Raw genomic sequence first — 13,735 nt, forward strand, 5'->3', positions numbered from 1 at the left:
AGGTGCGGTGGCAGGCATCTGTAATCCCAGCTACTTGGGAGGCTGAGGCAGACTTGCTTAAACCTGGGAGGCAGAGGTTGCAGTGAGCCAAGACTGCACCACGGCACTCCAGCTTAGGTGACAAGAGGGAAACTCCAACTCAAAAATAAATAATAAATAATAAAAACAAAATGCCCAAATTAGGCAGTCAGGAGGAAGCCCCACCCTGCCCGCCCCCATGTCAGGGACTCTGAGTTTTTGAGAGGTTAGAGCCCCAGGTCATCCAGACCATGGTGTTCCCATCCCCTCACCAAGTAAAACCCAATCCAGACAGCAAGTAAGGGTTTGAGCAAGATGGCTGGGCCCTGCACACCCTCCCTGCCCCCCAGCCCCTCACACACCAGCCCAGGCTCTAGGAAGAGCTGAGCCACTGCCCTCACTGCTGAAGACGCTGGGCCCAACAGGACCTGGACTCCCAGCGAGGAGGTAAGAAGGGCGAAATGCCGGCTCAAGACAGCAGCCTGCCCCATGGGGCGCGCAGGGGCCTCCACCTCCATCTGCCCCAACGCTAGGGGCCCACAGCAGCGGATAGCGGCCCACCCACCCTCCACCACCTCAGCCTCTGCTCTGCATTTCAGCTTTGCCCCACCCCCCGTTCATTCCCCAAACCACTCTTATCTCTGGTAAGAAAATCCCAGATCCCAGAGGGGCTGGAGGGCTTATATAAGTGCAGGTGTCTGGGTCACAGGGGCTCCCCCCAGAAGGACCTGAAGGAGGCTCTGTGCTCTGGGGAGCTCCCTGGGGGGCTGGGTGTGTGCTAAGTCGAGGTTTGGGTTTCATTCAGAGCCTCACCTCACTGGGCAGGTGTGCAGGAAAGGTAGGGGTCAGGCCTCCTGGGTGGGGGAGGGCGTGTAGGATCAGCGGGGTCACGTGGGACCTCAGCTGTGTGGCCCTGTCCCTGCAGCTAGGGCCAGGGCTGGCCTGGGAGGTTGGGCCCTAGTACTCGCCCAGATCCCCAGTACTCCAGCAGGGGTTCAAGCCTCCAGGGTCAAGAGGAAGGAGATGGAGGGGTTGGAGGGGAAGGGCGAGCTGAGGCCATGAGCTGCCCCATGGGCTGGGGCCTGGAGGTGTCTTCCAGGCAGCAGGGTGGGGAGAAACACTTCACAGACAGATGCGGGGCCTTTTCCTTTATTATTTGGGGTTCCTTTGTATGGAACACGGTACCTCCCACTCCAAGCCTAGTGCCTCTGGCACCCCCAAAACCAGTACACTAGATTCTGAAGGGTTCCCTTTAAAATCATCAATATAAAAAAGGAGCAAAGGAGGGAAGGCCGACCGCCCACAGGCTGGACAGCTCCTGGTTGGCAGCAGGGCCAGAGAGGGGCAGAGGGGGCGTTGGCTTCTGCGCAGGAAGACACAGGCGTTCCCAGCCCTGGGGCCTCCCCGAGCCGGGAGGTGGCTCCTTCCACCTAGCCTACAGACTGTGGAGCTAGTGGTTATAGTTTATGGTCTGCAGGCGAGGCAAGGTCAGTGGCGCTGAGCGAGGAGCGGGGACACATCAGGATGCAGAGAAAACCTGGGGCTGTTCCGAGACAGGAACAAGCGAAAGCTGCCTTTCCGGCTTGGCAATGGAGGGCCCGAGCCCATAGCGGGTGCAGACAGGGGCCACCCAGCTCTGCCCAGAGCAGATGAACGACGGCGGCTGAGAGAGGGGACAGGAGGGCGAGGCTGCCTCTCTGCTCCAAGGAAGGCACTTGCAGCTGGCGTGGCCTAGTGTGGCGTGGCAGGAGGCGTGGCTTGGCAGATGAGGAGGGACAGGAGCACGGCGAAGGGGACCGAGCCCCTGCCTCATGCAAACATGGTCAGCTGCAACCACTGCGGGAGAGCAGGCAGGTCAGCCAGGGGCAGCCGGAACAGCTGCTTGGCTTCCTCCCCACCCAAACCCCAGGCCCAACCCCCTCTCCACGGCTCAGGAGCCACCTCAGGGACCTCATGAAGGGGCTACTTTCTTACCTCCTCCACCCCCAGGAAGCCAGACTGCTGCTCCCACAGAGGCCTCCAAGGGCCTGGGCCTGCCCTCCTGCGCCTTTCCCAGAACCAGGCATCCCCACCCCAGCCTTTCAGGACTCAGGTGGCCCAGCCTTTAGGGTTGGCTCTGAGGCCCAGGCTCACTTCCAGGATAGGACAGGAGAACACTGGTCAGATAAAAAAACTCGATCACCTGGAACTCTTCCCCCGCCATGGGCCCAGGGAGATTCCCACCTTAAACAAGTCAAAGGTCACGACTCCATCCAGATCTGTGTCCAGAGTTTTGAAAAATCCTGTGTGTTCAAGAAAAGGTGATGCAGGGCTGAGAACTCAGTGGGACATTCATGCAGGGCCAGGCCTGGCCCCCTTCCTGCCTGGTCCCTCTCTACCTCCCCAAAGTACCCCAAGCTGACACCCCTTGAAGCTGGGAAGCAGCTCTTCCTCCTGCTGAGCCCAGTCGACTCCCTCACCCCCCCCACTCTCCTGGCCCTCAAGCAGGGCCCCTCAACCCCAGACCTGGGCCTCTCTGGCACACGCCCACTGCACTGGCCTGTCTCTGCTACTTCCGCCATCTGTCATTCCCACCAGCTCCTGGCGCACGTGTTCGGGATGGAGCTGGAGGGTGGGAGGCGGCCGGGGACACTCACGGAACATGGTCTCCAGCCGCACCAGGCAGCACACGAAGTTGTCAAAGTCAACCGCCAGGTCAGGCTCTGAATAGCGGGTGATGATGAGCTCGTAAAGCTTCTTGTTGAGCTTGAAGCCTGGTCCGGGAGAGTGAGTGAGGGTCAGGGAGGCGCAGACCCTGCCCATCAGGACGGGGGAGGGGTTGGGTACCCAGGACGGGGCTGGGGCTAGGCAGGGTGCTTAGGGCCTTTTCTTCTCCAGGGGAAGGGGCATGAAGGCCTCCTGGGCAGGGCCAGTAGCTGTGAGGGGCTGGGCAAGTGAGTGCCAGTCTCAGGGCCTGGGTCATGCCAGGGAATCAGGAGCTGGCCAGTGAGGGCTCAGGGGTCTGGCTTAGTTTGTCCTGAATACCCTGGCCTTGTGCTTAAGCGGGCTGGCAAGGTGAGCCCTGCACCTCCCTCACTGGAGGCGCTGCAGCCTGGCTCTGCCCCTTCTGGCTGTGAGGCCTGAGGTCAGTCACTTTCCTTCTCACGGCCTCTCTTTTCACGTGCACAATGGGGCTGGTGAAAGACCCTAGCCTCCTCAGGCTGCAGACAGGAAGGAGGGAAGGAAACCCAGTAATGCACTTCACAGGGAAAAGGAAAAGATGGCTGTTACCACATCACCACCAGGGATAAGGGCCTGGGGCACAGGAGCAGTGGGGCTACCTGTCCCAGGCCCCACACGTGCCATCGGCCTTGGGGTCTCACCTGCCGACTCGATGGCCATCCGCATCTCGTAGGCGCTCATGCTGCCCGATTTGTCCAGGTCAAACTTCCGGAAGATGGACTGGGGTGGGGTGCAGAGGGTGAGGGCCAGGCCAAGTCACCGGGCCCTTCCTGCATGCCCGGCCCACACCTGCCGAAACAGGTGAGTGGGGACAACCTACCAGGTAATTCCGGATGCGGTTCCACAGGATGTTGAACTCCACCAGGCCCAGCTTCCCATTGCCATCACGCTGGGTGTCCGTTAAGAAGGAAATTCCACCACTTAGACCAGGCACGGGAGAGTGGGCAACTGTGCAGAGGGGAGATGGCCGTGGAGTCGGCCAGCCGCCGCAGGGTAGGGTCGGGAGAGGCAGCAAAAGCCATGTGCAGTCAGCCCACAGCCGGGCTTGCCTTGTTCTCTGGGCTGGGGTGCAGTGGAGTGGGCAGGGGAGGGGTCAGAAGAAACAGCACCAGCCTTAGGGTCAGTGGGGACCCAGGTCTTGCTCCACCTTTCACGTGACACAGGCCTGTGCCTCAGTTTCTCCCTCCCAACCAACAGGAAGATGTCCAGGGACAGGGCACTGTGTGTCCACACTCCACATGGCTCCGTCCCATTCTCTGCACTGTCCTGGGACAGTTCTCCCAGCACTGATTCCTCCACCCAAAACCCCACTCAGGAGACAAAAGCAAACGCAAGGATACATCCATGAGGTTCACCATGCTGCGGCACGACTCCAGGCTGAAGCCCTTGGTCCGCAGGTCTTTGTCTGCGAGAAAAACCAATTCCAACATCTCAACCTAGCAAACTTCCTGCCCCTGCCCCTGCTGGGAGCACTGGGTGGGGGGTTGTCAGGGAGGCACAAATCCTGCCCAGTAGGTGCAGTATCTGGCAGAGGAAGTGGGCAGGATTATTATCATCGAGAAGTACAGGGAAAGTATTTTAGCAATCGAGCCAAAGTCCCAACAGCCACAATTAGTCCAAAGTATAAAGAAACCAGCGTGAAACAGAACAGCAGGAAATTGGGTAGAAAGATGGGGTGGGGTGGGGTGGGGTGGGGTGGGGTGGGGCGGGCTTGCTGCAGGTTATGGAGGATAAGCAGGGCCTCACTAGCAGAGGAGAGGAGGAGAGGCTCTGCTTAAGGAAACCATATAGAGGGAGGTCAGTGGCAGCAAAGCCCATGGGCAGCTCCAGGCTGGAGGGGCGGGGAGGGGAGGGAGTGGTTGCTGGCAGTTGTATGCAGGGAGTGAAGCCAGTCATGTGATGTTCCCCAAGCCACAAGGCCTGGCCCAGGAGGCTAAGGGGAGACTTTTCCTTGGCACTAAAGTACTGCTGCTGCCTTTTTTTTTTTTTTTTTTTTTGAGACAGGGTCTTGCTCTGCTGCCCAGGCTAGAGTGCATGGGTGTGATCACAGCTCACTGCAGCCTCAACCTCCCTGGGCTCAAGTCATCCCCGCAACTCAGCCTCCTGGGGAGCTGGGACAACAGGTGCACGCCACTACACCTGGCTAATATTTGTACTTTTTGGTAAAGACAGGGTCTCTCCATGTCATCCAGGCTGGTCTTGGACTCCTGGGCTGAAGCGATATACCAGCCTCGGCCTCCCAAAGTGTTAGGACTACAGGCGTGAGCCACGGTGCCCGGCCAGGCTGTGCTTCTAATCCCACGGTGCCCGGCCAGGCTGTGCTTCTAATCCCACGAAGGCACAGCGCCTAAGCACAGGGACTCTCAGGACAGCAGGTCGGGAGGAGGAGCATGGGATGGAAAGGGCAGGGAGCTGCACTCAGAAAAACCGGAGGGTTCCCCGACTCATGCAGACCAGGGCATGGGGTTCAGCTCAATGTGTGAGCAGAGGCCTGGATTCTGATGTGAGGAGGTGGGGCGGCCCCGAAGGGACTCACGTTTGCTGATGATCCTGTTGAGGATTGTCCGCAGCTCCTTCACGCTGATCTCCATGTCCTGGAAAGAGACAGCGGGTGGCACCTGCCCTGGGGGAGGGCTGCCCCTCACAGGTCTCTCCCCACCCACCATGCCCCAACCTACCTCCCCTGCCAGCTGCCTGAAAAGGGCCTTGAAGTTCTCGTCAATCTCCTCTTCTGAGAGCACTTGCTGGACCGAGAAGGGGACAAGGCAGGTAAGAGAGGCCCCGGCTCTGCCCATGCAGAGGCAGCTGGAGGGAGGACTGAGACCGCATATCTGCTACAAGTCGCTTCACTCCTCTGAGCCTCACTTTTCTTTTCTTTTTATTTATTTATTTTTTATTTTTTTAGACGGAGTTTCGCTCATGTTACCCAGGCTGGAGTGCAATGGCGCAATCTCGGTTCACCGCAACCTCCGCCTCCTGGGTTCAAGCAATTCTCCTGCCTCAGCCTCCCGAGTAGCTGGGACTACAGGCAGGTGCCACCATGCCCAGCTAATTTTTTTGTATTTTTAGTAGAGACAGGGTTTCACCATGTTGACCAGGATGGTCTCAATCTCCTGACCTCGTGATCCACCTGCCTTGGCCTCCCAAAGTGCTTGGGATTACAGGCGTGAGCCACCGTGCCCGGCCTTCTTTTTTTTTTTTTTGAGATGGAGTCTCACTCTGTCACCCAGGCTGGAGTGCAGTGGCACAATCTCAGCTCACTGCAATCTCCGCCTCCTGGGTTCAACCTCACTGCCTCAGCCTCCTAAGTAGCTAGGATTACAGGTGCCCGCCACCATGACCAGCTAATTTTTGTATTTTTAGTAGAGATGGAGTTTTGCCATGTTGGCCAGGCTGGTGTCGAAATCCTGACCTCAGGTGATCTGTCCGCCTCAGCCTCCCGAAGTGCTGGGATTACAGGCGTGAGCCACCGCGCCTGGTTGTCTCACTTTTCTAATCTGTGAAAGGGGAATCCTGTACCTGCTCTGCCCCATGCCCAGGGCTGATGTGACCTAAATGAAGTGGGCACTGTTGAGCTCAGATACTATCCAGCTCAGTGATTAAAAGGCAAGCATTTGGGCTGGGTACAGTGGCTCACATCTGTAATCCCAGCACTTTGGGAGGCCAAGGTGGGTGGATCACCTGAGGTTAGGAGTCTGAGACCAGCCTGACCAACATGGTGAAAACCTGTCTCTACTAAAAATACAAAATTTACCCAAGGTGGGTGGATCATGAGGTCAGGAGTTCGAGACCAGGCTGACCAACATGGCAAAACCCCATCTCTACTAAAAAAAAAAAAAATACAAAAAATTAGCTGGGCATGGTGGCACAAGCCTATAATCCCAGCTACTCAGGAGGCTGAGGCAGGATAATCACTTGAACCCAGGAGGCGGAGGTTGCAGTGAGCCAAGACTACACCATTGCACTCCAGCCTGGGTGAAAAAGCAAGACTCTGCGTCAAAAAAAATTAGCCGGGTGTGGTGGTGCATGTCTGTAATCCCAGCTACTCGGGAGGCTGAGGCAGGAGAATCGGTTGAACCTGGGAGGCAGAGGTTGCAGGGAGCTGAAATCACGCCATTGCACTCCAGCCTGGGCGACAGAGCAAGACTCAATCTCAAAAGTTTGGATCCCTACTACATGGCCTCAGGAGGTTCCCTAACCTCTGTGAACCTGAATTTCCCATTCAGAGGAGGTATCATAACAAGACCCGGACAGGGTTGATGTGGGGAGGAAATGAGATGACACAGGTGAAGTGCTCAGCACAGACACGCCACAGGGTGAGCGCTTGGGGGCTGTGCCGTTAGTATCACAGGTCCTCTGCAAACTGTAAAGTGCTGGGCCAATGAGGGATTAGCATTACTCCTATGGCTCCTGCCAGGAGGGGATCTTCCCTGCTAGCAGGAACTCAGGGGACAGGAAAACCGGGTCCTCATCACACACCCAGGGGTGAGGAGGAGAGAAGGATGGGGCCTGATGGGGTGGGACCACGCACCTCGTCGGGGAGATTGGCCTGGATCTGGTCGTCCAGCTCCCTGCAGAGAGTGGGGAGGAAAGGAGCGGGTCAGAGGGGACAGCAGAGGGTCTGAAGGGGGAGGCTGGGACAGGGGACAGTGGCAGGGGCCGGTCCATGACTCACGCGGTCCCAGCAGTCTTCTCCGAGAAGAAGCGCAGCACAAAGTCGCCCTCTTTGTTGGGCTCGAAGGTGGAGGGCACCACCACGTACTCCCCGGGTGGCAGGCGGAAGCGGGTGCTGACTTCTCGAAGGTTGATAAACTGCTCTGAGCGCGCCCGAGATGCATTGGCCAGAAAGAAGTCACGCTTCAAGTGCACGGCCGGCTGGCCCACCAGCTGGAGGGAGGGAGGAGGGAGCAGGGCTGTTGCTGCCCACTCAGCCCACCCTCAGGGGCCACCCCCAGACCTAGACTCCTTGTCCTGGCCAAGGGGCTGAAGAGCTGGGGCATGGCTCACTCACAGCCTGTGTGACCCTAACAAGACATTTAGCCTCAGTTTCCTCATCTGTAAAATGTAATAACACTAGTCATTGCAGAGGGTAGAGGAGAGGAGCACCAGATTCCAGATAAGGCATGTGCTTCAATAGCACTGTCATTATTATCACTGGGAGCTTTCCCTGGACCAGGCACTGCAGGGCACTCAGCACCTCATTTGCTGTTCTGCTGTTATGCCCATTTTACAGACACAAACACTGAGGCTCAGAGCTTAAGCAACTGCTCAAGGGTGCAAAACTCTCAGCCCCTAACATTGCTGGACTGCCCTTACTCAGTGTAGAACGCAAGGCAGGAAAAGCCTCGTGTGTACATATCAGACAGGGGCTCTGAAGACCAGGGTTCAAATCCAGCTCCCTCACTGACTACCTGTGCTGACCCTCAGGAGAGCAATGTTTACTCTGCCCACAGAACAGGTGGGGAGCAGCATTTTTCAAGCAGTGAAACAAGATGACTTCTTAGCTCTCCAGGCCAGGGTGGGTTTGCCACTGGGCTGCTCCCCTCTGGCACCATCAGGGGTGTGTGACTGCAGGTGACTCAGGTGCCACACGTACCTCCGGAGGGACCTGCAATAGAGAGACAGGGGAAGTCAGAGAGTGTGTTTGTCCCGGGGTGGGGTCACGATGTATGCTGCACAGAGGTCCTGAGTTCTTAGGTGGGACTGATGGGATGAGGAGGCAGAAGGCAGGGCCCTGGGGACCCAGATCTGTCCCTGCACCAGAGCAGCACCCCAGGAGGCAGGGCCCAGGCAGGGTCCTCTTGGTCTGGGATGCCTGTCCTTGGACTCGCTGAGTCAGAGGCTCCAGGCCAGGCAGCTGCAATGTTCCGAAGCCCAAGGACAGGAAACGGCCACCGCGGGCTGCTGCCAGGGGGTCTGGGTGTGAGCCGAGACTGCAGCCAGGGAGGCCCAGAAGTTTCTGTCCCTGTCTTGAAGGCAGTATGTGAAACAGGGCAGATACAAGGCAAGAGCAAGGAATTCTAATCACAGAGCAACTGGCACAGCCTCACCTTGGCCGGCAGGCCCTCCCTATCCCCTATCCTGCCCCTGCCAGCTTCTGCTCACAGCCCCTTAACACCGGGAGTCAGTACTCCCAGGCATCAGCTGAGCCAGCTCCCTCCTCCAAGAGCAGCAGGCTGCCCTCTAAGCTGAGGTGAATCCCAGAATCTCCCTTCCCTGAGTCAACTCCCTTCCTCTCTTTTCGCTCGCTGTCAGCCAGAGGGCCTCAGTAGTTGCCTCTCGAGGGTGAGACCTCCCAGCCATCAGGATGGGGGGAGGGGTGGAGAGTGGGGGTGGGAGGTGGAATTTGGGGGGAAAGGCATGGCTTTCGGCGCCCCCTGGCGGAAGCCCCTCTGCGCTGCGGGTGGCGATGGGAGGAGCCAGGTCCTCTGCCTGCTCAGTGAGATCCACCAGGCATCCACCCTGCTCACCTCATAGACCGCGAAGCCAATGGTCTCCATGTCGCGGCCATAGCGGCGCTCGCGGCGGCGGTGCTTCTGCATAAGGGCAAGCACGAAGCTGCAGCCTGACTCACGGTCCCCGTAGTCATCCGGGTCATCCACCTCATCTAGCCGGATCTTGAACTGAGGGTTCACCCAGAAGGTGGCTACGGGCAGGTGGGAAGGCGGGGATCAGAGGCGGGGCGGAGCGATGCGGCCCCCAAGCCTCCCCAGCACGCCGCCGTGTGCGCATTCATTCATTCATTCAACAAATATTACTGAGCTCCCAATTATTACTGAGTACAGAGTGATGGGCAGGCTGGGACAGGCTCAGTCCATCCCCTCATGACCTGCATTCCGAAAGTGAAGGCTTAAGTCTGAGCAAGTCCGTTAGGTTAGCGAGCAGAGCAATTGCAACGAAAAGCAAGCAGGAGTAGGTCACAGAAGGAGGCCTGTGCGCTGAGTCCCGAAGGCGCTGCCCTGGGAGGCTGCCGGAAAGCAGAAGCCAGGCGGAAGACATCCCAGAGCAGAGGTGGGGAAGGGCCCCGCCCATCTGCGGACAGGGAGCACCTACGGAGGCTTCAGGGAGCACAAAGATCAGGGAGACTGCAGAGCTTGCAGGAGCGGCCAGGGGCTGGGGCGTGTGGACTGAGGCAGAGAAAGGACCTTCCCACAGCTTGCAGCAGAGAGGGATGTGACTGCATTAGGAATCAAAGATGACTCGAGTGCCATGTGGATAACAACTTAGAAGAGGGCAAGAGAAAAAGCAGGGGTCGACAGGAGGCCCAGCCAGCCAGCAAGGGGCTACTAGCACTTCTGGCAGTTGGGTGATTTTGCTGCCTAAAGAGCCCTCTTGACCAAAACAACCCAGTGCTGGACAGAAAGGTAAACTGCAAAACTTTTCAGAGGCACTAATAAGCCACACACCCCCGTCCTCCATTGACAATAATAAAAATGAAGATAATAACAATTTCGGTGAAGATGTGGAAGAATCAGAACCTCACACCATGCCAGCAGAATGTAAAATGCTGCAGCTGCTTTGAAGAACATTCTGGCAGTTTCTCAGAAGGTTAAATACAGAGCTTCGTATGACCCAGAAATTCCACTCATAGGTCTATACCCAAGAGAAATGAAAACATGTGTCCATGCAGGGACTTGTTCTTAAGAGTGTGGCCGGGCGCAGTGGCTCACACCTGTAATCCCAGCACTTTGGAAGCCTGAGGCAGGTGGATCACCTCAGTCAGGAGTTCTGAGACCAGCTGGTCAATATGGTGAAACCCATCTCTACTAAAAATACAAAAATTAGCTGGGTGTGGTGGCCCATGCCTGTAGTCCCAGCTACTCAAGAGGCTGAGGCAGGAGAATCACTTGAACCCAGGACGTGGAGGTTGCAGTGAGCCGACATCGTGCCACTGCACTCCAGACTGGCAACAGATCAAAATTCCATCTCCGAGGGGAGGGGGAAAAGCATGTTGATGGCTGCATCATTTATAATAGCTGAGTGGATGAAACAACCCAATTATCCACCACTGAAGAATGAATACACAAATTATAGAGCCAAACAGTGAGATGCTATTTGGCAACAAAGAGGAACAATATGATCCATGCTGCAACGTGGAGGATCCTTGAAAACATTATGCTAAGTGGAAAAAGCCAGACGCAGAGGACCCCGTATTATATGATTCTGTTCACATGCAATATCCCGAACAGGCAAATCCATAGCGATAAGATAAGTAGAGGCTGGGCGTGGTGGCTCACGCCTGTAATCCCAGCACTTTGGGAGCCCGAGGCGGGTGGATCACGAGGTCAAGAGATCGAGACCATCCTGGTCAACATTGTGAAACCCCATCTCTACTAAAAAGACAAAACATTAGCTGGGCATGGTGGTGCGTGCCTGTAATCCCGGCTACTCAGGAGGCTGAGGCAGGAGAATTGCCTGAACCCAGGAGGCGGAGGTTGCGGTGAGCCGAGATCGCGCCATTGCACTCCAGCCTGGGTAACAAGAGTGAAACTCCGTCTCAAAAAAAAAAAAAGAAGTAGATTCGTGGTGACCAGGGCTGCGGCAAGATGGCTAAGGAGCACCTCATTTGCTTTTGGGATAATAAAATGTTGTAAAATTGATGTGGTGATGGCTACACAACTCTGTGATATACTTTAAATAGTATATTTAAGTTTTAACTTTAAATAGGTGACTTGTATGGTATGTGAATGAAATATCAATAAAGTTTTTTGTTTTTTTTGATACCCAGTCTCACTCTTGGAGTGCAGGCTGGAGTGCAATGACATGATCTCGGCTCACTGCAACCTCTGCCTCCTGGGTTCAAGCAATCTTCCTGCCTCAGCCTCCCAAGTAGCTAAGACTACAGGTGCATGCCACCACGCCTAATTTTTTTTTTTTTTTTTGAAAAACGGGGTTTCACCATGTTGGCCAGGCTGGTCTTGAACTCCTGACCTCAGGTGATCTGCCTGCCTTGGCCTCCCAAAGTGCTGGGATTACAGGTGTGAGCCACTGCACTCAGCCTAATAAAGATGTTTTTAAAAAATAGAAAGTAGGAGTCCTGCAAGGTAAATAATGGCAAAGGGCTTCTTTAGACCCCTGACCCTCAGGAATAGAAACAGATGATCAAGTCTAAGATCTACCTGAGGTAGGGAATCCAATAGGAGGTTCCTGCAATTAAACTGGAAGCCCCATCAGGAATGTCAGCAATTAAGTATCAAAGAAAATTAAGCCAGGCGCAGTAGCTCACGCCTGTAATCCCAGCACTTTGGGAGGCCGAGGCGGGTGGATCACGAGGTCAAGAGATCGAGACCATCCTGGTCAACATTGTGAAACCCCATCTCTACTAAAAAGACAAAACATTAGCTGGGCATGGTGGTGCGTGCCTGTAATCCCGGCTACTCAGGAGGCTGAGGCAGGAGAATTGCCTGAACCCAGGAGGCGGAGGTTGCGGTGAGCCGAGATCGCGCCATTGCACTCCAGCCTGGGTAACAAGAGTGAAACTCCGTCTCAAAAAAAAAAAAAAAAAAAAAAAAAGAAAATTAAACCTTCCTGGGGGGAAGGAAAAAATAACCTCACACCTGCCTTCACATGACCTTTCAGTTTTAATTCACACTGCTTATGAAACCTTAAGAAGATAATTTAGTTTTAAAAGTGTTCTGTACCAGGCACGCTGATGGACTATAATCCTAGTGCTTTGGAAGACCAAGGTGGGAGGACTGATTGAGCCCAGAAGTTCGAGACCAGCCTGGACAACACAGGGAAAACCCCAACACTACTAAAATTAAAGAAGAAAAAAAATGAGCCAGGCATGGCGGCATGGATCTGCAGTCCCAGGTAAATCAGGAGGCTGAGGTGGGAGGATCACTTGAGCCCCAGGAGTTCAATACCAGCCTAGGCAACATAGCAAGACTTCATCTCTACACAAAATTTAAGAAAGTAGCTGGGCATGTGGGGTGTGTCTATATCATAGTCACAGCTACTTGGGGGGATTGTTTAAGCCCAGAAGTTTGAGGCTGCAGTGAGCTATGATTGCACCACTGCACTCCAGCATAGGTGACAGAGTCAGATCCTGTCTCAAAAAAAGAACAAGGCTGGGTGTGGTGACTCATGCCTGTAATCCCAGCACTTTGGGAGGCCAAAGCAAGCAGATTGCATGAAGACAGGAGCTCAAAACCAGCCTGGGCAAGGTGGTAAAACCCCATCTCTACAAAAATACAAAAATGAGCGGGGTGTGGTGGTGCATGCCTATAGTCCCAGCTACTGGGGAGGGTGAGGTGGAAGGATTGCTTGAGCCTGAGAGGTCGAGGCTGAAGTGAGCTGAGATTGTGCCACTGCACTCCAGCCAGAGAAAGACTGTGTAAATAAATAAATAAGAAAGAACGAAAATGGTGTTCTGGATTGGTAGCATCCCAGGTGACTAGCAGAAACACCACAGAGCAATTTTACTGTATCACACCACGGAGCAATTTTACTGTATCTGAGGACTCAAAGAACTCTCTCACAGGTGAACTTCTAGGCCAAACAAGGCAGAGATCTCACAAGGAAACAAGGCATGGTAACTGAGCAGGAGCAGCAGCCACAGTGAACAAAACCTGACCACTAAGACTTCAGATATTGGCCTTATCAGACACAGAGTATAAGACTATGCTTACTATATTTAAAGGAATAAATGAAAAGTTTGAAAATTTGAGCGAACGTGAAGAGATTTGAAAAGATCCATTAAATCATCTAGAGCCAGGCACGGTGGCTCACGCCTGTAATCCCAGCACTTTGGGAGGCCAAGGAGGGTGGGTCACCTGAGGTTCGGAGTTCAAGACCAGCCTGGCCAACATGGTGAAACCCCGTTTCTACTGAAAATACAAAAATTAGCTGGGTGTGGCGATGTACACCTGTAGTCCCAGCTAGGGACTGAAGGAGACTGAGGCAGGAGAATCACTTGACCCTGGGAAGCAGAGGTTGCAGTGAGCCGAGATCACGACACTGCACTCAAGTCTGGACACATCTCAAACAAAAGAAA

At 55.1% G+C, this 13,735-nt stretch overlaps 1 protein-coding gene across 2 annotated transcripts in view; it reads right to left on the reverse strand.

Annotated features, from left to right (window-relative positions):
• Nucleotides 1–1,139: 1,139 nt before the first annotated feature.
• CAPN1 (calpain 1) overlaps nt 1,140–13,735 on the reverse strand; it is a 28,094-nt gene continuing 15,498 nt past the window's right edge. For both annotated transcript variants that reach the window (XM_017537122.2, XM_017537123.2), the window contains exons 11-22: nt 9,210–9,385; nt 8,336–8,347; nt 7,415–7,626; nt 7,271–7,310; nt 5,418–5,483; nt 5,276–5,333; nt 4,080–4,144; nt 3,560–3,628; nt 3,381–3,459; nt 2,655–2,771; nt 2,242–2,300; nt 1,140–1,854 (exon numbers count right to left, since the gene is read on the reverse strand). In XM_017537122.2, coding sequence (XP_017392611.1) covers nt 1,828–1,854; nt 2,242–2,300; nt 2,655–2,771; nt 3,381–3,459; nt 3,560–3,628; nt 4,080–4,144; nt 5,276–5,333; nt 5,418–5,483; nt 7,271–7,310; nt 7,415–7,626; nt 8,336–8,347; nt 9,210–9,385 — 980 coding nt within the window. In that variant the 3' untranslated portion in view covers nt 1,140–1,827. The remainder of the gene's footprint in view (nt 1,855–2,241; nt 2,301–2,654; nt 2,772–3,380; nt 3,460–3,559; nt 3,629–4,079; nt 4,145–5,275; nt 5,334–5,417; nt 5,484–7,270; nt 7,311–7,414; nt 7,627–8,335; nt 8,348–9,209; nt 9,386–13,735) is intronic.

This window comes from Cebus imitator, unplaced genomic scaffold (genome assembly GCF_001604975.1).
Source record: "Cebus imitator isolate Cc_AM_T3 unplaced genomic scaffold, Cebus_imitator-1.0 Scaffold102, whole genome shotgun sequence".
NCBI lineage: Eukaryota > Metazoa > Chordata > Mammalia > Primates > Cebidae > Cebus > Cebus imitator.